Source organism: Salmo salar, chromosome ssa06, assembly GCF_905237065.1.
Source record: "Salmo salar chromosome ssa06, Ssal_v3.1, whole genome shotgun sequence".
Lineage (NCBI taxonomy): Eukaryota > Metazoa > Chordata > Actinopteri > Salmoniformes > Salmonidae > Salmo > Salmo salar.
The window spans coordinates 85,709,013-85,733,252 of NC_059447.1; the positions used below are offsets into that span (position 1 = coordinate 85,709,013).

Consider the following 24,240-nt stretch of genomic DNA (forward strand, 5'->3'; position numbering starts at 1 on the left):
CCTCTGTAATCACCATATAGATTACTGTACAGTAAGTAATGCTACTGCATTCACCATATAGATTACAGTACAGTAAGTAATGCTACTGCATTCACCATATAGATTACAGTACAGTAGGTAGACCTACTGCATTCACCATATAGATTACAGTACAGTAAGTAATGCTACTGCATTCACCATATAGATTACAGTACAGTAGGTAGATCTACTGTATTCACCATATAGATTACAGTACAGTAGGTAGACCTACTGCATTCACCATATAGATTACAGTACAGTAAGTAATGCTACTGCATTCACCATATAGATTACAGTACAGTAGGTAGATCTACTGTATTCACCATATAGATTACAGTACAGTAAGTAATGCTACTGCATTCACCATATAGATTACAGTACAGTAGGTAGACCTACTGTATTCACCATATAGATTTCAGTACAGTAGGTAGACCTACTGCATTCACCATATAGATTACAGTACAGTAAGTAATACTACTGCATTCACCATATAGATTACAGTACAGTGAGTAATGCTACTGCATTCACCATATAGATTACAGTACAGTAAGTAATGCTACTGCATTCACCATATAGATTACAGTACAGTAAGTAATGCTACTGCATTCACCATATAGTTTACAGTACAGTAAGTAATGCTACTGCATTCACCATATAGATTACAGTACAGTAAGTAATGCTACTGCATTCACCATATAGATTACAGTACAGTAAGTAATGCTACTGCATTCACCATATAGATTACAGTACAGTAAGTAATGCTACTGCATTCACCATATAGATTACAGTACAGTAAGTAATGCTACTGCATTCACCATATAGATTACAGTACAGTAAGTAATGCTACTGTATTCACCATATAGATTACAGTACAGTAAGTAATGCTACTGCATTCACCATATAGATTACAGTACAGTAGGTAGACCTACTGTATTCACCATATAGATTTCAGTACAGTAGGTAGACCTACTGCATTCACCATATAGATTACAGTACAGTAAGTAATACTACTGCATTCACCATATAGATAACAGTACAGTGAGTAATGCTACTGCATTCACCATATAGATTACAGTACAGTAAGTAATGCTACTGCATTCACCATATAGATTACAGTACAGTAAGTAATGCTACTGCATTCACCATATAGTTTACAGTACAGTAAGTAATGCTACTGCATTCACCATATAGATTACAGTACAGTAAGTAATGCTACTGCATTCACCATATAGATTACAGTACAGTAAGTAATGCTACTGCATTCACCATATAGATTACAGTACAGTAAGTAATGCTACTGCATTCACCATATAGATTACAGTACAGTAAGTAATGCTACTGCATTCACCATATAGTTTACAGTACAGTAAGTAATGCTACTGCATTCACCATATAGATTACAGTACAGTAAGTAATGCTACTGCATTCACCATATAGATTACAGTACAGTAAGTAATGCTACTGCATTCACCATATAGATTACAGTACAGTAAGTAATGCTACTGCATTCACCATATAGATTACAGTACAGTAGGTAATGCTACTGCATTCACCATATAGATTACAGTACAGTAAGTAATGCTACTGCATTCACCATACACATTACACAGTAGACATATGCAACTCCGGTTGTCAGGTTTTTATCTGGAATTCCATGTAGTCAGGGCTCAACGGTTTAGTTCTCACATAGGATTCACGTTAGCTGATAACCCAATTGTGTGGAGTAAAAAGTAGAATCCCAGCCCAGGGACCTCCTCTTCTTCCTCAGACTGTGAAGTGAATTGGCTATTAAAGGATAGAATAATTGTCCCTCTCTAAGGAAATAAAGTAGGCTTTTACTCTGATGAGAAGCTTTAATCTTCACTCACTACATCACAGGTCCAGCCACCAGCCTCTTTTCTTTGTCTCTCTCTCTCTCTCTCTCTCTCTCTCTATTCAAGTGGATTTATTGGCATTGAACGTGTTGCCAGAGCAAATGTAACAGTGTTCTTCTGTCCCTCTTCTTGCCCCATCCGGGGCTTGAACCAGAGACCCTCTGAACACATCGACAACAGTCACCCTTCGAAGCATTGTTATCGCTCCACAAAAGCCGCGCCACATGCAGAGAAATGGAAACAACTACTTCAAGGTCTAAGAGAGAGTGACGCCACCAATTGAAATGCCACTAGCTCGCACCACTAACTTGCCAGTCATTTCACATAGTTTACCCAAACATATAAACACATAAAATCAATGATGACGCAGATAGATAATAAAATAATAATATTCAATGAGTAATAACTATTAACAAGACAATACAGTAAGAAATGAATGAGGACAATAATGAACTACTGAAAAAGATACAGGTAGTAATGTTAATGTTCTGGTTGGTTGTTCTACTGGCTGTCTCTACAGGTGTAACACACAGGTAGTAATGTTCTGGTTGGTTGTTCTACTGGCTGTCTCTACAGGTGTAACACACAGGTAGTAATGTTCTGGTTGGTTGTTCTACTGACTGTCTCTACAGGTGTAACACACAGGTAGTAATGTTCTGGTTGGTTGTTCTACTGACTGTCTCTACAGGTGTAACATACAGGTAGTAATGTTCTGGTTGGATGTTCTACTGGCTGTCTCTACAGGTGTAACACACAGGTAGTAATGTTAATGTTCTGGTTGGTTGTTCTACTGACTGTCTCTACAGGTGTAACACACAGGTAGTAATGTTCTGGTTGGTTGTTCTACTGACTGTCTCTACAGGTGTAACACACAGGTAGTAATGTTCTGGTTGGTTGTTCTACTGGCTGTCTCTACAGGTGTAACATACAGGTAGTAATGTTCTGGTTGGTTGTTCTACTGGCTGTCTCTACAGGTGTAACACACAGGTAGTAATGTTCTGGTTGGTTGTTCTACTGGCTGTCTCTACAGGTGAAACACACAGGTAGTAATGTTCTGGTTGGTTGTTCTACTGACTGTCTCTACAGGTGTAACACACAGGTAGTAATGTTCTGGTTGGTTGTTCTACTGGCTGTCTCTACAGGTGTAACACACAGGTAGTAATGTTAATGTTCTGGTTGGTTGTTCTACTGACTGTCTCTACAGGTGTAACACACAGGTAGTAATGTTAATGTTCTGGTTGGTTGTTCTACTGGCTGTCTCTACAGGTGAAACACACAGGTAGTAATGTTCTGGTTGGTTGTTCTACTGGCTGTCTCTACAAGTGTAACACACAGGTAGTAATGTTAATGTTCTGGTTGGTTGTTCTACTGGCTGTCTCTACAGGTGTAACACACAGGTAGTAATGTTCTGGTTGGTTGTTCTACTGGCTGTCTCTACAGGTGTAACACACAGGTAGTAATGATCTGGTTGGTTGTTCTACTGGCTGTCTCTACAGGTGAAACACACAGGTAGTAATGTTCTGGTTGGTTGTTCTACTGGCTGTCTCTACAGGTGAAACACACAGGTAGTAATGTTCTGGTTGGTTGTTCTACTGGCTGTCTCTACAGGTGTAACACACAGGTAGTAATGTTCTGGTTGGTTGTTCTACTGACTGTCTCTACAGGTGTAACACACAGGTAGTAATGTTCTGGTTGGTTGTTCTACTGGCTGTCTCTACAGGTGTAACATACAGGTAGTAATGTTCTGGTTGGTTGTTCTACTGGCTGTCTCTACAGGTGTAACACACAGGTAGTAATGTTCTGGTTGGTTGTTCTACTGGCTGTCTCTACAGGTGTAACACACAGGTAGTAATGTTCTGGTTGGTTGTTCTACTGGCTGTCTCTACAGGTGTAACATACAGGTAGTAATGTTCTGGTTGGTTGTTCTACTGACTGTCTCTACAGGTGTAACACACAGGTAGTAATGTTAATGTTCTGGTTGGTTGTTCTACTGACTGTCTCTACAGGTGTAACACACAGGTAGTAATGTTCTGGTTGGTTGTTCTACTGGCTGTCTCTACAGGTGTAACACACAGGTAGTAATGTTCTGGTTGGTTGTTCTACTGGCTGTCTCTACAGGTGTAACACACAGGTAGTAATGTTCTGGTTGGTTGTTCTACTGGCTGTCTCTACAGGTGTAACACACAGGTAGTAATGTTCTGGTTGGTTGTTCTACTGGCTGTCTCTACAGGTGTAACACACAGGTAGTAATGTTCTGGTTGGTTGTTCTACTGGCTGTCTCTACAGGTGTAACACACAGGTAGTAATGTTCTGGTTGGTTGTTCTACTGGCTGTCTCTACAGGTGTAACATACAGGTAGTAATGTTAATGTTCTGGTTGGTTGTTCTACTGGCTGTCTCTACAGGTGAAACACACAGGTAGTAATGTTAATGTTCTGGTTGGTTGTTCTACTGACTGTCTCTACAGGTGTAACACACAGGTAGTAATGTTCTGGTTGGTTGTTCTACTGGCTGTCTCTACAGGTGTAACACACAGGTAGTAATGTTCTGGTTGGTTGTTCTACTGGCTGTCTCTACAGGTGTAACACACAGGTAGTAATGTTAATGTTCTGGTTGGTTGTTCTACTGGCTGTCTCTACAGGTGAAACACACAGGTAGTAATGATTTGGTTGGTTGTTCTACTGGCTGTCTCTACAGGTGTAACATACAGGTAGTACTGTTAATGTTCTGGTTGGTTGTTCTACTGGCTGTCTCTACAGGTGTAACATACAGGTAGTACTGTTAATGTTCTGGTTGGTTGTTCTACTGGCTGTCTCTACAGGTGTAACACACAGGTAGCAATGTTCTGGTTGGTTGTTCTACTGGCTGTTTCTACAGGTGTAACATACAGGTAGTAATGTTCTGGTTGGTTGTTCTACTGGCTGTCTCTACAGGTGAAACACACAGGTAGTAATGTTAATGTTCTGGTTGGTTGTTCTACTGGCTGTCTCTACAGGTCTAACACACAGGTAGTAATGTTCTGGTTGGTTGTTCTACTGGCTGTCTCTACAGGTGTAACACACAGGTAGTAATGTTAATGTTCTGGTTGGTTGTTTTACTGACTGTCTCTACAGGTGTAACACACAGGTAGTAATGTTCTGGTTGGTTGTTCTACTGGCTGTCTCTACAGGTGTAACACACAGGTAGTAATGTTAATGTTCTGGTTGGTTGTTCTACTGGCTGTCTCTACAGGTGTAACACACAGGTAGTAATGTTCTGGTTGGTTGTTCTACTGACTGTCTCTACAGGTGAAACACACAGGTAGTAATGTTCTGGTTGGTTGTTCTACTGGCTGTCTCTACAGGTGTAACACACAGGTAGTAATGTTAATGTTCTGGTTGGTTGTTCTACTGGCTGTCTCTACAGGTGTAACACACAGGTAGTAATGTTCTGGTTGGTTGTTCTACTGGCTGTCTCTACAGGTGTAACACACAGGTAGTAATGTTCTGGTTGGTTGTTCTACTGGCTGTCTCTACAGGTGTAACACACAGGTAGTAATGTTAATGTTCTGGTTGGTTGTTCTACTGGCTGTCTCTACAGGTGTGGCAGGAAACAACATATTCTGTAGCTAATTGGGTTTTTCCCAATAGATATTAGATTTTCTCCTTTTCTGTTTTGTTTTCAAAATCTTTATTTCTTTTCAATTTTGGGGGGGAAATTGCCTCTCTATTTACACTGCTCAAAAAATAAAGGGAACACTAAAATAACACATCCTAGATCTGAATGAATGAAATAATCTTATTAAATACTTTTTTCTTTACATAGTTGAATGTGCTGACAACAAAATCACACAAAAATAATACATGGAAATCCAATTTATCAACCCATGGAGGTCTGGATTTGGAGTCACACTCAAAATTAAAGTGGAAAACCATACTACAGGCTGATCCAACTTTGATGTAATGTCCTCAAAACAAGTCAAAATGAGGCTCAGTAGTGTGTGTGGCCTCCACGTGCCTGTTTGACCTCCCTACAACGCCTGGGCATGCTCCTGATGAGGTGGCGGATGGTCTCCTGAGGGATCTCCTCCCAGACCTGGACTAAAGTATCCACCAATCCTGGACAGTCTGTGGTGCAACGTGGCGTTGGTGGATGGAGCGAGACATGATGTCCCAGATGTGCTCAATTGGATTCAGGTCTGGGGAACGGGCGGGCCAGTCCATAGCATCAATGCCTTCCTCTTGCAGGAACTGCTGACACACTCCAGCCACATGAGGTCTAGCATTGTCTTGCATTAGGAGGAACCCAGGGCCAACCGCACCAGCATATGGTCTCACAAGGGGTCTGAGGATCTAATCTCGGTACCTAATGGCAGTCAGGCTACCTCTGGCGAGCACATGGAGGGCTGTGCGGCCCCCCAAAGAAATGCCACCCCACACCATGACTGACCCACCGCCAAACCGGTCATGCTGGAGGATGTTGCAGGCAGCAGAACGTTCTCCACGGCGTCTCCAGACTGTCACGTCTGTCACATGTGCTCAGTGTGAACCTGCTTTCATCTGTGAAGAGCACAGGGTGCCAGTGGCGAATTTGCCAATCTTGGTGTTCTCTGGCAAATGCCAAACGTCCTGCACGGTGTTGGGCTGTAAGCACAACCCCCACCTGTGGACATCGGGCCCTCATACCACCCTCATGGAGTCTGTTTCTGACCGTTTGAGCAGATACATGCACATTTGTGGCCTGCTGGAGGTCATTTTGCAGGGCTCTGGCAGTGCTCCTCCTGCTCCTCCTTGCACAAAAGCGGAGGTAGCGGTCCTGCTGCTGGGTTGTTGCCCTCCTACGGCCTCCTCCACGTCTCCTGATGTACTGGCCTGTCTCCTGGTAGCGCCTCCATGCTCTGGACACTACGCTGACAGACACAGCAAACCTTCTTGCCACAGCTCGCATTGATGTGCCATCCTGGATGAGTTGCACTACCTGAGCCACTTGTGTGGGTTGTAGACGCCGTCTCCTGCTACCACTAGAGTGAAAGCACCGCCAGCATTCAAAAGTGACCAAAACATCAGCCAGGAAGCATAGGAACTGAGAAGTGGTCTGTGGTCACCACCTGCAGAACCACTCCTTTATTGGGGGTGTCTTGCTAATTGCCTATAATTTCCACCTGTTGTCTATTCCATTTGCACAACAGCATGTCAAATGTATTGTCAATCAGTGTTGCTTCCTAAGTGGACAGTTTGATTTCACAGAAGTGTGATTGACTTGGAGTTACATTGTGTAGTTTATGTGTTCCCTTTATTTTTTTGAGCAAATCGCAAATCAGATAGTTTATCAATGCCAGGCAGCCATCAGACAGAAAAAAAAAAAAAAATTAATTAAAAAACAAATATATATATATATATTTATTTATTTATTTATTGCTGCCTGGCATTGATAAACTGTCTGATTTGCGATCTGGCCCCCTGTCCAAGTCGCTCTGTGTCCCTAATGGCCCCCCATTCCCTATATAGTGCACTTCTCTTGACCAGGCTCTGGTATTGGTAATAGGGTGGCATTTGGGATACAGACAGTCTCTGCTGATGGCTGGTATTGATACACTGTGTGATGGTCAGATAGGCATCAGAGGGGCAGTTTAAAAAACCGAACTAATCAGTCGGCTGTCTGAATGCAAACCAAGATGGCCCAAGCATCAATGATCTTTTATTCCAACCCCCCCCTACAGATTTATTTACTTAAAGAGTGAGAACTGTGTCTGTCCTTCCCCCAACGCAGACCGCCAGAGGAAGATGAATTGTGATGGCTGTGTAATTATCTGCAGGGTATCAGGAAACATCTCTTAAAATACAAATGTGTGTCCCAAATGAGCCCTGTGGACCCTGCTCAAAAGAAGTACACTATATAGGGAATAGGGGGGCAATTGGGGACAGACCCAGACACATGTTTACCATATAGATGAAATCATACTTAGAATGCTGTGTGTTCCACCTTGACAATTTGGAGGGTTCTAGAAGTCAACGGTGAAAATAACACTAGCATCAATCCCCTGAAGTGTTGTTGAGGATGTGTTCTGGATGGTGAACAGGTTGTTAGCGTGGTCATGAAATCATATCAAGTGTATCAAGTGCAACTCAATTTAGTAACCACGCCTTTAGAGTTGATGATGTGTGATTGACTCTAAGCAGGTGGTTGACTTGCTGTTCTTATGTCCTGTATGTCTAGGTGGTTGATATATTGTAATGATGTGAGATTTATTGTTGTGTGTCTATAGGCTACTGATGTTGTTCTTGAGGTAAGGATTGTGTATATATTCTTGTGTTTAGGTGGAGTCCAACACTAAGCTGTTCCCTGCTGTGTTTGTGCGTCCCACCAGCACCAACCTCTTCCAGTTTGAGTTTGTCAAGATCAAGGTTGGTGTCCCCCAGTCTACTACTATAACCAGTCTGCTACTATATCCAGTCTGCTACTATAACCAGTCTACTATAACCAGTCTACTACTATAACCAGTCTACTACTTTAACCAGTCTACTACTATAGCCAGTCTGCTACTATATCCAGTCTACTACTATAGCCAGTCTGCTACTATATCCAGTCTACTACTATAGCCAGTCTGCTACTATATCCAGTCTACTACTATAGCCAGTCTGCTACTATATCCAGTCTACTACTATATCCAGTCTACTACTATATCCAGTCTACTATTATATCCAGTCTACTACTATAGCCAGTCTACTACTTTAACCAGTCTACTACTATAGCCAGTCTGCTACTATATCCAGTCTACTACTATATCCAGTCTACTACTATATCCAGTCTACTATTATATCCAGTCTACTACTATAGCCAGTCTACTACTTTAACCAGTCTACTACTATAACCAGTCTACTACTATAACCAGTCTACTACTATAGCCAGTCTGCTACTATATCCAGTCTACTACTATATCCAGTCTACTACTATATCCAGTCTACTATTATATCCAGTCTACTACTATAGCCAGTCTACTACTTTAACCAGTCTACTACTATAACCAGTCTACTACTATATCCAGTCTACTATTATATCCAGTCTACTACTATAGCCAGTCTACTACTATAACCAGTCTACTACTATATCCAGTCTGCTCCAATACCAGTCTGCAACTATATCCAGTCTACTACTATAACCAGTCTACTACTATATCCAGTCTGCTACTATATCCAGTCTGCTACTATATCCAGTCTACTATTATAGCCAGTCTGCTACTATATCCAGTCTGCTACTATAACCAGTCTACTACTATAACCAGACTACTACTTTAACCAGTCTACTACTATAGCTAGTCTGCTACTATATCCAGTCTACTACTATAACCAGACTACTACTTTAACCAGTCTACTACTATATCCAGTCTACTACTTTAACCAGTCTACTACTTTAACCAGTCTACTACTATAGCCAGTCTGCTACTATATCCAGTCTACTACTATAGCCAGTCTGCTACTATATCCAGTCTACTACTATAGCCAGTCTGCTACTATATCCAGTCTACTACTATAGCCAGTCTGCTACTATATCCAGTCTACTACTATAACCAGTCTACTACTATAACCAGACTACTACTTTAACCAGTCTACTACTATAGCCAGTCTGCTACTATATCCAGTCTACTACTATAACCAGACTACTACTTTAACCAGTCTACTACTATATCCAGTCTACTACTATATCCAGTCTACTACTACAACCAGTCTACTACTATATCCAGTCTACTACTATAACCAGTCTACTACTATAACCAGTCTACTACTATATCCAGTCTGCTACTATAACCAGTCTGCTACTATAACCAGTCTACTACTATAACCAGTCTACTACTATATCCAGTCTACTACTATAACCAGACTACTACTACAACCAGTCTACTACTATATCCAGTCTACTACTATATCCAGTCTGCTACTATAACCAGTCTACTACTATATCCAGTCTGCTACTATAACCAGTCTGCTACTATAACCAGTCTACTACTATAACCAGTCTACTACTATAACCAGTCTACTACTTTAACCAGTCTACTACTATAGCCAGTCTGCTACTATAACCAGTCCACTACTATAACCAGTCTGCTACTATAACCAGTCTGCTACTATAACCAGTCTACTACTATAACCAGTCTACTACTGTAACCAGTCTGCTACTATAACCAGTCTACTACTATAACCAGTCTACTACTATAACCAGTCTACTACTATAGCCAGTCTACTACTATAACCAGTCTACTACTTTAACCAGTCTACTACTATAGCCAGTCTACTACTTTAACCAGTCTGCTACTATAACCAGTCTACTACTATAACCAGTCTACGACTTTATCCAGTCTGCTACTATAACCAGTCTACTACTATAACCAGTCTACTACTATAACCAGTCTGCTACTATAGCCAGTCTACTACTTTAACCGGTCTACTACTATAGCCAGTCTACTACTATAACCAGTCTACTACTTTAACCAGTCTACTACTATATCCAGTCTGCTACTATAGCCAGTCTGCTACTATATCCAGTCTGCTACTATAACCAGTCTACTACTATAACCAGTCTACTACTTTAACCAGTCTACTACTATATCCAGTCTGCTACTATAACCAGTCTGCTACTATAACCAGTCTACTACTATAACCAGTCTACTACTATAACCAGTCTACTACTTTAACCAGTCTACTACTATAGCCAGTCTGCTACTATAACCAGTCTACTACTATAACCAGTCTGCTACTATAGCCAGTCTGCTACTATATCCAGTCTGCTACTATAACCAGTCTACTACTATAACCAGTCTACTACTTTAACCAGTCTACTACTATATCCAGTCTGCTACTATAACCAGTCTACTACTATATCCAGTCTGCTACTATAGCCAGTCTGCTACTATAACCAGTCTACTACTATATCCAGTCTACTACTATAACCAGTCTACTACTATAACCAGTCTACTACTATAACCAGTCTACTACTATAACCAGTCTACTACTACATCCAGTCTACTACTATATCCAGTCTACTACTATATCCAGTCTGCTACTATAACCAGTCTACTACTATATCCAGTCTGCTACTATATCCAGTCTGCTACTTTAACCAGTCTACTACTATATCCAGTCTGCTACTATAACCAGTCTACTACTATATCCAGTCTGCTACTATATCCAGTCTGCTACTTTAACCAGTCTACTACTATATCCAGTCTACTACTATAGCCAGTCTACTACTATATCCAGTCTACTACTATATCCAGTCTGCTACTATAACCAGTCTACTACTATATCCAGTCTACTACTTTAACCAGTCTACTACTATAGCCAGTCTACTACTATAACCAGTCTACTACTATAACCAGTCTACTACTATAACCAGTCTGCTACTATATCCAGTCTACTACTATATCCAGTCTGCTACTATAACCAGTCTACTGCTATATCCAGTCTACTACTTTAACCAGTCTACTACTATAGCCAGTCTACTACTTTAACCAGTCTACTACTATAACCAGTCTACTACTATAACCAGTCTGCTACTATAACCAGTCTGCTACTATAACCAGTCTACTACTATAGCCAGTCTACTACTATAACCAGTCTACTACTATAACCAGTCTACTACTATAACCAGTCTGCTACTATAACCAGTCTACTACTTTAACCAGTCTACTACTATAGCCAGTCTACTACTATAACCAGTCTACTACTATAACCAGTCTACTACTATAACCAGTCTGCTACTATAACCAGTCTGCTACTATTTTCTTTTTTTTCCTACTTTGTCATTGACTTGTTTATTGTGTTATTGGCTTGTTTATTGTTTATTCCATTTATAACTCTGAGTTGTTGTCTGTGCTGCACTGCTTTGCTTTATCTTGTCCAGGTCGCAGTTGTAAATGAGAACCTGTTCTCAACTAGCTTACCAGGTTAAATAAAGGTGAAAAAAAATATATATATCCAGTCTACTACTATATCCAGTCTACAACTATATCCAGTCTACTACTTTATCCAGTCTACTACTATATCCAGTCTACAACTATATCCAGTCTACTACTTTATCCAGTCTACTACTATAACCAGTCTACTACTATAACCAGTCTACTACTATAACCTGTCTACTTGTAACGAGTGTCGTGTGTGGAGGACCAAGACGCAACAGGGAAGTGTATACTCATCTTCTCTTTTTAATATATAAGAAGGAGAAACAAAATAAACATATATACAATTAACAGAAACGACACTAACAGTTCTGTCAGGTGACAAGCACAAAACAGAATACAACTACCCACAATCCACAATACAAACACAGCCCTAATTATAGGACCTTCAATCAGAGGCAACGATAGACAGCTGCCTCCAACTGAAGGCCCCAACACCAATTCACTAAACATAGAAATACTAATGACTAGACAGAACATAGAAATAAACTACCATAGAACAATAACCAAAACCCTTTAGTAATAAATCAAATACCCCTCTCTACATGGACACATACACACAACCACCCTGAACCACATAAAACAAATACCCCCTGCCACGTCCTGACCAAACTAAACACTAACAAATAACGTGACACTACTACTATATCCAGTCTACTACTATATCCAGTCTACTACTATATCCAGTCTACTACTATATCCGGTCTACTACTATAACCAGTCTACTTATATAACCAGTCTACTACTATATCCGGTCTACTACTATATCCAGTCTACTTAAAAAAAGCTTTATTGGCATGGGAGACATATGTTTACATTGCCAAAGCAAGTTAAATAGACAATTAACAGAAGTGAAATAAACAATCAGAAATAAACAGTTAACATTACACTCACAGAAGTTCCAAAGGAACTGAGACATTTCAAATGTCATATTATGTCTATATACAGTGTTGTAATGATGCTGCCTCTTTCTCTCTCTCTATGTCACGGCTATGAGAAGGATCGGACCAAGATGCAGCGTTTTCGTAGTTCCACATCTTTATATAATAGTGAAACGTAATGCAATACATAAATACTTAAACTAACCAGAAAACAACAAACCGTGACGCAGAGAGGGAAAAAACACACTACTCAAAATATAATCACCCACAAGGACATGTGGGACAAACATCAACTTAAATATGGCCTCCAATTAGAGACAACGACAACCAGCTGCCTCTAATTGGAGGTCATGCCAAACAACGACCAACATAGAATGCAATACATAAATACTTAAACTAACCAGAAAACAACAAACCGTGATGGAGAGAGGGGAAAAAACACACTACTCAAAGGATAATCACCCACAAGGACAGGTGGGACAAACATCAACTTAAATATGGCCTCCAATTAGAGGCAACGACAACCAGCTGCCTCTAATTGGAGGTCATGCCAAACAACGACCAACATAGAAATACAAAAACTAGAACTGAACATAGACATACAAAAACAGATAAACACCCCCTGTCACGCCCTGACCACTCTACCATAGAAAATAACAACTTACTATGGTCAGGACGTGACTCTCTATTTCTCTCTCAATCGCTCTCTCTCTTTCTTTCTCTCTCTCTCTCTCTCTCTCTCTCTCTCTCTCTCTCTCTCTCTCTCTCTGTCCCCAGGCCGCCATGCCCCTGTCGTCAGCCATCTTTAAGAGTGAGCAGCGTAACCCTGTGCCCCAGTGTCCACCACGTCTGGACGTTCAGACCATCGTAGCGGTGCTGTGGAGCCGTATGCCAAACACCTTCCTCACCGTGGAGACCGCCAGGGTCTCAGAGAGACACGGCTGGGTGGTGCAGTGTCTGGAGCCACTGCAGATGATGGCTGTTCATATACCTGAGGAAAACAGGTGGTTTATTTCTATCGGAGATCAACACTCAACCTCTACTCCTAGACACTTGATGAATGTAGCAATATCTTGTTCATTTATCCTTCTGGTGGGCTAGGTGGAGTTTCCACTATATCTCCTAAATCCATATATTACTCTCTGTCTCGCTCTCTCTCTTTCTCTCTCTCTCTCTCTCTCTCTCTCTCTCTCTCTCTCTCTCTCTCTCTCTCTCTCTCTCTCTCTCTGCTATCTTCTCTCTCTTTGCTATCTTCTCTCTCTCTCTTTGCTATATTCTCTCTCTGTCTGTCTCTGTCTCTTTCTTTCTTCTCTCTCTCTGTCTCTCCCTCAACCCCCTTCTCTCTCCATCCCTTCCCGTCCACTCCCCTCAGGTGTCTGGACATCCTGGAGCTATCGGAGAACGAGGGTCTGAGGAAGTTCCACTACCACACCCTGATGCTCTACTGTGCCCTCTGCGCATTGGGCAACACCCGCGTGGCACACGCCCTCTGCTCCCACCTCGACCAATCACAGCTGCTCTACACCATCGACAACCAATACCTGTCCGGCATGCTGAGAGAGGGATTCTATAATGTTCTTATGAGGTGGGTGAGGAGTTCATTGGTTGGTGGATGAGGGGTCTTTATAATGAACAGGATGTTAACCCACTATTTTATAGAAATCCATTATTATGCTGATAATTGATTGGTTAAATGACTGACTGCTTTAATTAATTTATTGGTTGGTTGATATATTGATTTATTGATTATCTATGTACCTTCCACCAGCATCCACCTGGAGACAGCAAAAGAGGCTCGTCTGATGATGAACAATGAGTTTATCATCCCTGTGACCGATGAGACGCGCTCCATCAAGCTGTTCCCTGACGAGTCCAAGAGACACTCTCTACCCGGGGTAGGCCTCAGCACCTCTCTGAAACCACGCCTCATCTTCTCCCCTCTCTCCTTCATCACCACCAAGAAACAGCAGCACCTCCACAGGTTAGAGCTTAATTACTTTAACTTCACTTGTATAGTACTTTTCTATCAAGCTGTAATACTTTCAGACTTCGGCTCACATACCATACTTTGAAATAATTTAAAATACTTCATCTGGGCTTGATTGAGCTTGCCTGGCTTACTGGACCATTTGAGCAAAACGCTCAAAGTATTTGAAAGATTCCGAACCCTATTTCTGTTACAGGTTTAGTTTTTTCTACTTTGACTTACATTTTTATAGTGTTATACTTTAATGCCTATCAATAAAATACATTATTATAATGATTCCTCCAGTCCCCAGATCCCCCTGGGTATCCTGAAGGAGAAGGCCATCAGTATGCTGACTGAGGCGGTGCAGGGAGGAGGCAGTCACATCAGAGACCCAGTAGGAGGCAGTGTGGAGTACCAGTTTGTCCCCATCCTCAAGCTGATCGGGACCTTGCTGATCATGGGGGTACTCACCAGCGAGGAGGTGAGGTTTAGATCAGTTGTTATGGTGTGTGAGTGTGGCGCTATAGCAACACCAGGGTCGTATTCACTATGACCGAAGGAAAGCAAACGGATTGGAACAGTTCTGCTTCAGTCAGCACTAATGAATACAACCCAGGGTTGTGGGTTTAATTCCTGTTGGGGTGACATATAGAAACAATGGATGTACTGCCTGTGCTGTAAGTGGCTTTGGATAAATATAGTATCTGTTAAATGGCATATACAGATGGATAAATATAGTGTATGTTAAAGGGCATATACAGATGGATAAATATAGTGTCTGTTAAAGGGCATATACAGGTGGATAAATATAGTGTCTGTTAAATGGTATATACAGATGGATAAATATAGTGTCTGTTAAATGGTATATACAGATGGATAAATATAGTGTCTGTTAAATGGTATATACAGATGGATAAATATAGTGTCTGTTAAAGGGCATATACAGATGGATAAATATAGTGTCTGTGTCACGTCCTGACCAGCAGAGGGCGTAATTGTGTTAGTCTTGGTCAGGATGTGGCAGGGGGTTTTGTGTGTGTGAATGGTTGTGTTGGTGATTGGGACTCCCAATTGAAGGCAGGTGTGTTGAGTTGCCTTTGATTGGGAGTCCTATATAGGAGTGTGTGTTTTTCTTTGGGATTGTGGGTAGTTGTCCTTGCACTGTGTTGTATGTGCCTGCAAGACTGTTGCTGTCGTCTTTATTGTTTTTGTCCAGTGGATACTTTACTCCTTTTTTTTTAAATTAAAAAACATAAGTATCCACATACCTGCTGCGCCTTGGACCATTCTTGATGACGGTTGTGACAGAACTACCCACCACAAAAGGACCAAGCAGCGGAAGAGGAGGAAGCCACAGGAGAACAGCGTGGATGGATGGACTTGGCAGGATGAGCAAAGATTCTGGGAGGACAAGTTAAGGGAGCTAAGGGAACCCGAGAGGCAGCCCCAATAATTTTTTTGGGGGGGGGCACAAGGGCTGTTTGGCGGGGCGAGATTGGAGCCCCAGGCCAGCTCCCCATAGCCTTGTAGGGCAGACTGGACAGGTCCCGTGCTTTGGGGTTGGGGCTGTGGTGAGGCCTGGGATTTTCAGGCCGGTAGGCACAGTACCAGCGCCCCGCATGTGCCAGGGCGAAGTAGGCATCGAGCCGGAAGGGGTGATGCCAACCCTGCACTCAAGACCACCAGTGCGCCTCTACGGTCCGGTGTTTCCCGCCATACGCACTAGCATGGAGGTGCGTGTCTCCAGGCTGGCACGTCCAGTACCAGCCCCACGCATCAGGCGTCTAGTGCGTCAGTCCAGCCTCGCCAGTCAAGAGTCACCAGAGCCGCGCGCCAGTCAAGAGTCGCCAGAGCCGCCCGCCAGTCAAGAGTCACCAGAGCCGCCCGCCAGTCAAGAGTCGCCAGAGCCGCCCGCCAGTCAAGAGTCGCCAGAGCCGCCCGCCAGTCAAGAGTCGCCAGAGCCGCCCGCCAGTCAAGAGTCGCCAGAGCCGCCCGCCAGTCAAGAGTCGCCAGAGCCGCCCGCCAGTCAAGAGTCGCCAGAGCCGCCCGCCAGTCAAGAGTCGCCAGAGCCGCCCGCCAGTCAAGAGTCGCCAGAGCCGCCCGCCAGTCAAGAGTCGCCAGAGACGCCCGACTGCCCGGAGCTGCCAGAGTGGCCCGCCAGTCAGGAGTCACCAGAGCGGCCCGACTGCCCGGAGCTGCCAGAGTGGCCCGACTGCCCGGAGCTGCCAGAGTGGCCCGACTGCCCGGAGCTGCCAGAGTGGCCCGACTGCCCTCCGGCCCAGCCCGAGTGGCCCGACTGCCCTCCGGCCCAGCCCGAGTGGCCCGACTGCCCTCCGGCCCAGCCCGAGTGGCCCGACTGCCCTCCGGCCCAGCCCGAGTGGCCCGACTGCCCTCCGGCCCAGCCCGAGTGGCCCGCCTGCCCTCCGGCCTAGCCCGAGTGGCCCGCCTGCCCTCCGGCCCAGCCCGAGTGGCCCGCCTGCCTTCCGGCCCAGCCCGAGTGGCCCGCCTGTCCTCCGGCCCAGCCCGAGTGGCCCGCATGTCTTCCGGCCCAGCCAGAGTGGTACGTCTGCCAGGGTCAGCCCGAGTGGCCCGTCTGCCTGGCGCAGTTATCGGCACCACCGAAGTGGGCGACGCCGAAGGTGGAGCGAGGTCCACGTCCTGCACTTGAGCCACCTCCAGGATAGGTGGGTTGGGGAGGGAGGGTGTAGCACAGTGCCGTCGGTGATTGGCAGCCACCCTTCTTTCCCTCCTTTATTGTTTAGGGGTTATTGTTTATTGGTTTTGTTGGGGTATTGGGGATTTTTTTGTGTTTTCTTTTTTTTAGGTGCATTCCAGGGTCTGCACCTTGAGGGGGGTACTGTCACGTCCTGACCAGCAGAGGGCGTAATTGTGTTAGTCTTGGTCAGGATGTGGCAGGGGGTTTTGTGTGTGTGAATGGTTGTGTTGGTGATTGGGACTCCTAATTGAAGGCAGGTGTGTTGAGTTGCCTTTGATTGGGAGTCCTATATAGGAGTGTGTGTTTTTCTTTGGGATTGTGGGTAGTTGTCCTTGCACTGCGTTGTATGTGCCTGCAAGACTGTTGCTGTCGTCTTTATTGTTTTTGTCCAGTGGATACTTTACTCCTTTTTTGAAATTAAAAAACATGAGTATCCACATACCTGCTGCGCCTTGGTCCATTCTTGATGACGGTTGTGACAGTCTGTTAAAGGGCATATACAGGTGGATAAATATAGTGTCTGTTAAATGGCATATACAAATGGATAAATATAGTATCTGTTAAAGGGCATATACAGATGGATAAATATAGTGTCTGTTAAATGGCATATACAGATGGATAAATATAGTGTATGTTAAAGGGCATATACAGATGGATAAATATAGTGTCTGTTAAAGGGCATATACAGGTGGATAAATATAGTGTCTGTTAAATGGCATATACAAATGGATAAATATAGTATCTGTTAAAGGGCATATACAGATGGATAAATATAGTGTCTGTTAAATGGCATATACAGGTGGGTAAATATAGTGTCTGTTAAATGGCATATACAGATGGATAAAAATAGTGTCTGTTAAATGGCATTTACAGATGGATAAATATAGTGTCTGTTAAATGGCATTTACAGATGGATAAATATAGTGTCTGTTAAAGGGCATATACAGATGGATAAATATAGGGTCTGTTAAAGGGCATATACAGATGGATAAATATAGTGTCTGTTAAATGGCATATACAGATGGATAAATATAGTGTCTGTTATAGGGCATATACAGATGGATAAATATAGTGTCTGTTAAATGGCATATACAGATGGATAAATATAGTGTCTGTTAAATGGCATATACAGATGGATAAATATGGTGTCTGTTAAATGGCATATACAGATGGATAAATATAGTGTCTGTTAACTGGCATATACATGTAACTGCCAAAATAAAGGAAACACCAACATAAAGTGTGTTAATAGTGCATTGGGTCACCACCAGCCAAAACAGCTTTAATGCACCTTGGTATATCTTCTACAAGTGTCTAGATCTCTATTGGATGGATGTGACACCATTCTTCCACAAGAAATTCCATCATTTTGTGTTTTGTTGATGGTGATGGAAAGCGGTGTCTCTGGTTCTGCTCCAGAATCTCTTAGAAGTTTTCAGTTGGGTTGAGATCTGGTGACTGAGACGGTCATGGCCATTTACATCGTTTTCATGCTCATAAAACCATTCAGTGTCCGCTCTTTCCCTATGGATGGAGGGGCGTTGTCATCCTACGGGGGCATAGCCATGATAGGCAAAATAATGGCCTGCCCAGCATTTTTATACATGGCCCTAAGCATGATGGGATGTTAATTGCTTAATTAACTCAGGAACCACTCCTGTGTGGAAGCACCTGCTTTCAATATACTTTGTATCCCTCATTCACTCAAGTGTTTCCTTTATTCTGGCAGTTACGTGTATAGGATGTACATTTTAATTATGTGGGATGTTTTTTCATGTACTAGGTGAGGCTGATCCTGCTCCTCATTGACCCTAATGTGTTCGGGGAGCCAGAGGAGGAGGAGGTGGAGGCAGCATCAGCAGGAGGAGGAGAGAAGGAGGAGGTGAGCAGCAACGAGGAGAAGGCTGTGGAGGCTGGTGAGGAGGAGACCAAGGACGTCAAACCGACCGTGAAGGGACTGCTGGAGAAGACACTGCCTGAGTCTGTCAAACGACAGGTAGGCGAGAGAGAGCGTTCACACACACACACGCACACACGCACACACACACACACACACACACACACACACACACACACACACACACACACACACACACACACACACACACACCCTCAGTTTCGCACACACTGGCAGAGTTGGCATTCAGTCCCAGGCGTTCAGTCCCAGGCGTTCGGTCCCAGGCGTTCGGTCCCAGGCGTTCGGTCCCAGGCGTTCGGTCCCAGGCGTTCGGTCCCAGGCGTTCGGTCCCAGGCGTTCGGTCCCATGCGTTCGGTCCCATGTGTTCGGTCCCATGTGTTCGGTCCCAGGCGTTCGGTCCCATGTGTTCGGTCCCAGGCGTTCGGTCCACAAGCGTTCAGTCCCAGGCGTTCGGTCCACAAGCGTTCAGTCCCAGGCGTTCAGTCCCAGGCGTTCGGTCCACAAGCGTTCGGTCCCAGGCGTTCGGTCCACAAGCGTTCAGTCCCAGGCGTTCGGTCCCAGGCGTTCGGTCCACAAGCGTTCAGTCCCAGGCGTTCGGTCCACAAGCGTTCAGTCCCAGGCGTTCGGTCCACAAGCGTTCGGTCCCAGGCGTTCGGTCCCATGTGTTCAGTCCCAGGCGTTCAGTCCCAGCTAAATGGACTGTTAGGAAATTGATGCCAATAGTAAAGTGGCTGCGGCAGCAGTTGAACAGTTTCGTGACCCCACAACAAGGCTCGAACAAGCCCCCCGCCAACCAAAAGTATTTTGGAGTTTTTATATGATTATTTGTTTGACCATGGGGCTGAGAGAAACAGGTTTTATAGCTAATTTCCTGCTATTCTGCACATTTTGCCATGAGGCTGAGAGAAACATGTTGCAGTTTTATAACTAATTTCCTCTAATTGTAAAAAATAAAATAAAAAATGAATTCATGGCTATCTGGGGGGGCCAACCTCCGGTTGGATCCACCCCCCCAAAAAAATAAAAATAATTGTGGGCCCCCTGCCGAGCGAGGGCCGCGTGGATGTGTGCTACACCAATGAGTGGCTGGCTACTCAATCAAGTTGAATGTACCATCAAAATCGTTACCAGCAAAACTACTATCAGCAAAAACATCAACTGTACCGAATTTCATTTTGATATAACATTAACATTAACATTCAGATTAAGCTATAATTGGTATATCACATGTAACAAAAGTAGTGTAGGTGTGTAATAACTTTAGTACTGTACTGTATATGGAATACTGAAATACCCCTCTCTACTAGATGTGTGAACACCAACTTTATCTCTCTCCTGTCTACTAGATAATACTAACTTAATCTCACTTTGTTGGAATTAAAGAGCAATTCGCAACTCAATTCAGAATTGAACCCAACCCTGTCGTGTACTGTACTACACGGTACTGTCCATGATCCAACATGATCTAACTCTCTCTTGTCTCTTCCTTATCGACTAGATGTGTGAGCTGCTGCACTACTTTTGTGACTGTGAGTTGAAGCAGCGTATCGAGGCCATCGTGTCCTTCTCAGACAGCTTTGTGTCCAAGCTGCAGTACAACCAGAAGTTCAGGTACAACGAGTTGATGTTAGCCCTCAACATGTCTGCTGCCGTCACTGCCAAGAAGACCAAGGAGTTCAGATCCCCTCCACAGGAACAGGTACTGTTCTCGTCTTTCTTGTCGTTTTGTACAAAACCTAGAAGAAGTTGTTCTGTTTTGTTTTGATTTGTTGATTCTGATACTTTGTATCTAGTATCAGAATCAGAAAAAAACTGTCATTGAACTATCTTGACAGAAATTTGAAAAAGGCAAAAACTGCCATAAAATGCTGTAAGGTCACAGAAAGTAAAACCTTCTTTTAAAACATTTCTGAAATGAAAGAGCTACGTTTCAAAATTCAAGCACAGCAAGAACCCCCAAATACCAAAAGTCAGGGCCCCATTTGACCCTTCTAAAGCCTTAAATCAAGACAGACAGATGTCTGTGGTACTCAGATTCCCTGCCTGACCAAAATATCCCCCACAGGGTTTTCTCATTTTCACAACAACAGATGTTAGACTAATCTGTCTCAAACAACCCAGCCTCTCACAGTGGTCCCTGGTGGTGGCTATACTGATATGAGGTTCCTTCAGCTTGGGCGTTGAGTCTAACTGTAAATGATCTGTCAACGCATCACATTCTTAACCATGTCGGGAATGCAGAAATATCTAACCCTGTGTCCATGGTTTTGACTAACTTGCGAATACAGCCAGCAGTTTAAAGGTGCAGCAATATAACTTGTAAATGCATCTGAGGGTTGCTTTAGCAGGTGTATCTTAGCAGGTGTGTCTTTTTAGCATGTGTGTCTTATTAGCATGTGTGTCTTAGTAGGTGTGTCTTATTAGCATGTGTGTCTTAGTAGGTGTGTCTTATTAGCAGGTGTGTCTTATTACCAGGTGTGTTGTCTTAGCAGGTGTGTCTTATTAGCAGGTGTGTCTTAGCAGGTGTGTCTTATTAGCAGGTGTCGTCTTAGCTGGTGTGTCTTAGCTGGTGTGTCTTAGCTGGTGTGTCTTAGCTGGTGTGTCTTAGCTGGTGTGTCTTATTAGCAGGTGTGTCTTATTAGCAGGTGTGTCTTATTAGCTGGTGTGTCTTATTAGCTGGTGTGTCGTCTTAGCAGGTGTGTCGTCTTAGCAAGTTGTCTTATTAGCAGGTGTGTCTAATTAGCAGGTGTGTCTTATTAGCAGGTGTGTCGTCTTAGCAGGTGTGTCGTCTTAGCAGGTGTGTCTTATTAGCAGGTGTGTCTTATTAGCAGGTGTGTTTTATTAGCAGGTGTGTCATCTTAGCAGGTGTGTTGTCTCAGCAGGTGTATCTTATTAGCGGGTGTGTCGTCTTAGCGGATGTGTCTTATTAGCGGGTGTGTCTTATTAGCAGGTGTGTCTTAGCAGGTGTGTCTTAGCGAGTGTGTCTAATTAGCAGGTGTGTCTAATTAGCAGGTGTGTCTTATTAGCAGGTGTGTTGGTAATGTTCAAATACCGTTCAAAGGTAAGTAGCTCCAGCACACTTCACTTGCAAAGTGTCATGTTTATACTTGTATTTGTATATAACATCAGGAGAGGCACAGAGGTAGTGGGGCTCTCAGATACTTAGAACCAATGATCATGATCTATTAAACCTCCATGTAACTGCTTCTCTTTCCTCAATGTGCCTGGGAGCTGAGTAGGAGAACATTAGAGAGAGAGGGAAAGAGAGAACACCTCCTACCAACACGATGATGAGCACACGCACACACACACACACACACACACACACACACACACACACACACACACACACACACACACACACACACACACACACACACACACACACACACACACAGGCTTGCAAACTCAGACACACACACACACAAACACATCTAGAAATTGAAGCGCATTGCTCTTCCAGTTTCTGGGCCAGTCTTTAACCCAGTACAGCTCCTGTTTACATAATACAAGAGTGAGTCAGACTGTAATTAGACCTGCCCGTTACCACACGCACACACGCACACACACACACACGCGCGCACACACACACACACACACACACACACACACACACACACACACACACACACACACACACACACACACACACACACACACACACACACACACAGGCCCATGAGCTCCCCACTGTTCTCCTGTTCACACTTCAAATAACACTCCCCTACAGCTGCTAAGCCTATGCTGATCAATCTCTCTCCTGCTAGTTATCAAATACACTGATCTGTGTTTCAGAAACAAAATGTCTGACACTGAAACGGTCCTTCTGCTGTCCCCATTTGACAACTATTTGAAGAACCCCTTTTGGTTCGAAGGTAGAACACTTTTTGTTCCATGTAGAGCCCTTTCTACAGAGAGTTCTACATGGAACCCATAAGGATTCTGACTGAAACCAAAACGGGTTCTACCTGGAACCAAAAATAGTTCTCCAATGGGGAGAGCCGAAGAACCCTTTTGGAACCCTTTTTTTTCTAAGAGTGTACTCACCAAGACCTCTTTATTCCTCTATGTATTTTATTAAGAAACTGTAGTGCCAGAAACAGAATCAAAACACTGGCAACATCCTCAAAGCCCGGTTCAGGGACTCAATTTAATTTACAGTGAGTCTTTTTTTTTATAGTTAGCATATGCCTCTTCACATATAGCTAGCTACCATATGTTGTGTGTGGTGGAATATTCTAATCAAGTGAGAGAGACTTTGTAATTTCTTCAAACAACCATCTTTATTCAACATCGATTAATTATTACAATAATTAGACTGGTCAACCCAACAGTCTTGGGCCGAGAGCCTACCCTTTACAGACCATGCTGTTTCTTATATAGCTGATACCAAGAATGCTCAAAAGTGGCACCATAAGCCACTTTGGGTTCATCCAGTGGTCATCTGCCTCTGGTGCCGTCTCCCAGGTGCCAGGATAATTAGGAATACTGAGGCCTTTGTTATGTTCCTCCAGGCTCTCTCTATCTCAGTGACACCCACCACATCTGATCAGTGGAATGCCAGCTGTAGGTTTTTAGGCTCCTCTCAGTTTACACAGACATTTAATAGAACGGAAATGTCTTATTGTTTTGTTAAGTATATAATCGTCAAATATCCAACAAATCAGGTAAATATGTCGTTTTTCTATGACAGGTGATTGTTCCAACTGTCATATTAGTGTAGAATGTCTCCTATCTCCTCATAGCATCCTCTACAAATGATGTCCCCAAGCTAGAGGTAAAACCATCCAGACCAATCTCCTGGATCAAACAGATGTGATGTCATAGAGATCTAGGGAGAATCTCCAGGCCTGCCTGACTCACTGTAATGATGCTGTGCTGTAGGGATGGCCTCTCAGTTTCTCTCTCTCTCTCTCTCTCTCTCTCAATCTCAT

At 43.5% G+C, this 24,240-nt stretch overlaps 1 protein-coding gene across 5 annotated transcripts in view; it reads left to right on the top strand.

The window, feature by feature from the left end:
* Nucleotides 1-24,240, top strand: part of LOC106608253 (ryanodine receptor 3) — a 288,745-nt gene that overhangs the window by 119,262 nt on the left and 145,243 nt on the right. For all 5 annotated transcript variants that reach the window (XR_006770345.1, XM_045721102.1, XM_045721103.1 and 2 more), the window contains 7 exons: nucleotides 8,188-8,274; nucleotides 13,481-13,707; nucleotides 14,076-14,288; nucleotides 14,472-14,684; nucleotides 14,976-15,153; nucleotides 19,172-19,384; nucleotides 20,805-21,005. Coding sequence is in view for 4 of the 5 variants with exons in the window: in XM_045721102.1 (XP_045577058.1) it covers nucleotides 8,188-8,274; nucleotides 13,481-13,707; nucleotides 14,076-14,288; nucleotides 14,472-14,684; nucleotides 14,976-15,153; nucleotides 19,172-19,384; nucleotides 20,805-21,005 (1,332 nt within the window). In the remaining variant the exon portion in view is untranslated. The remainder of the gene's footprint in view (nucleotides 1-8,187; nucleotides 8,275-13,480; nucleotides 13,708-14,075; nucleotides 14,289-14,471; nucleotides 14,685-14,975; nucleotides 15,154-19,171; nucleotides 19,385-20,804; nucleotides 21,006-24,240) is intronic.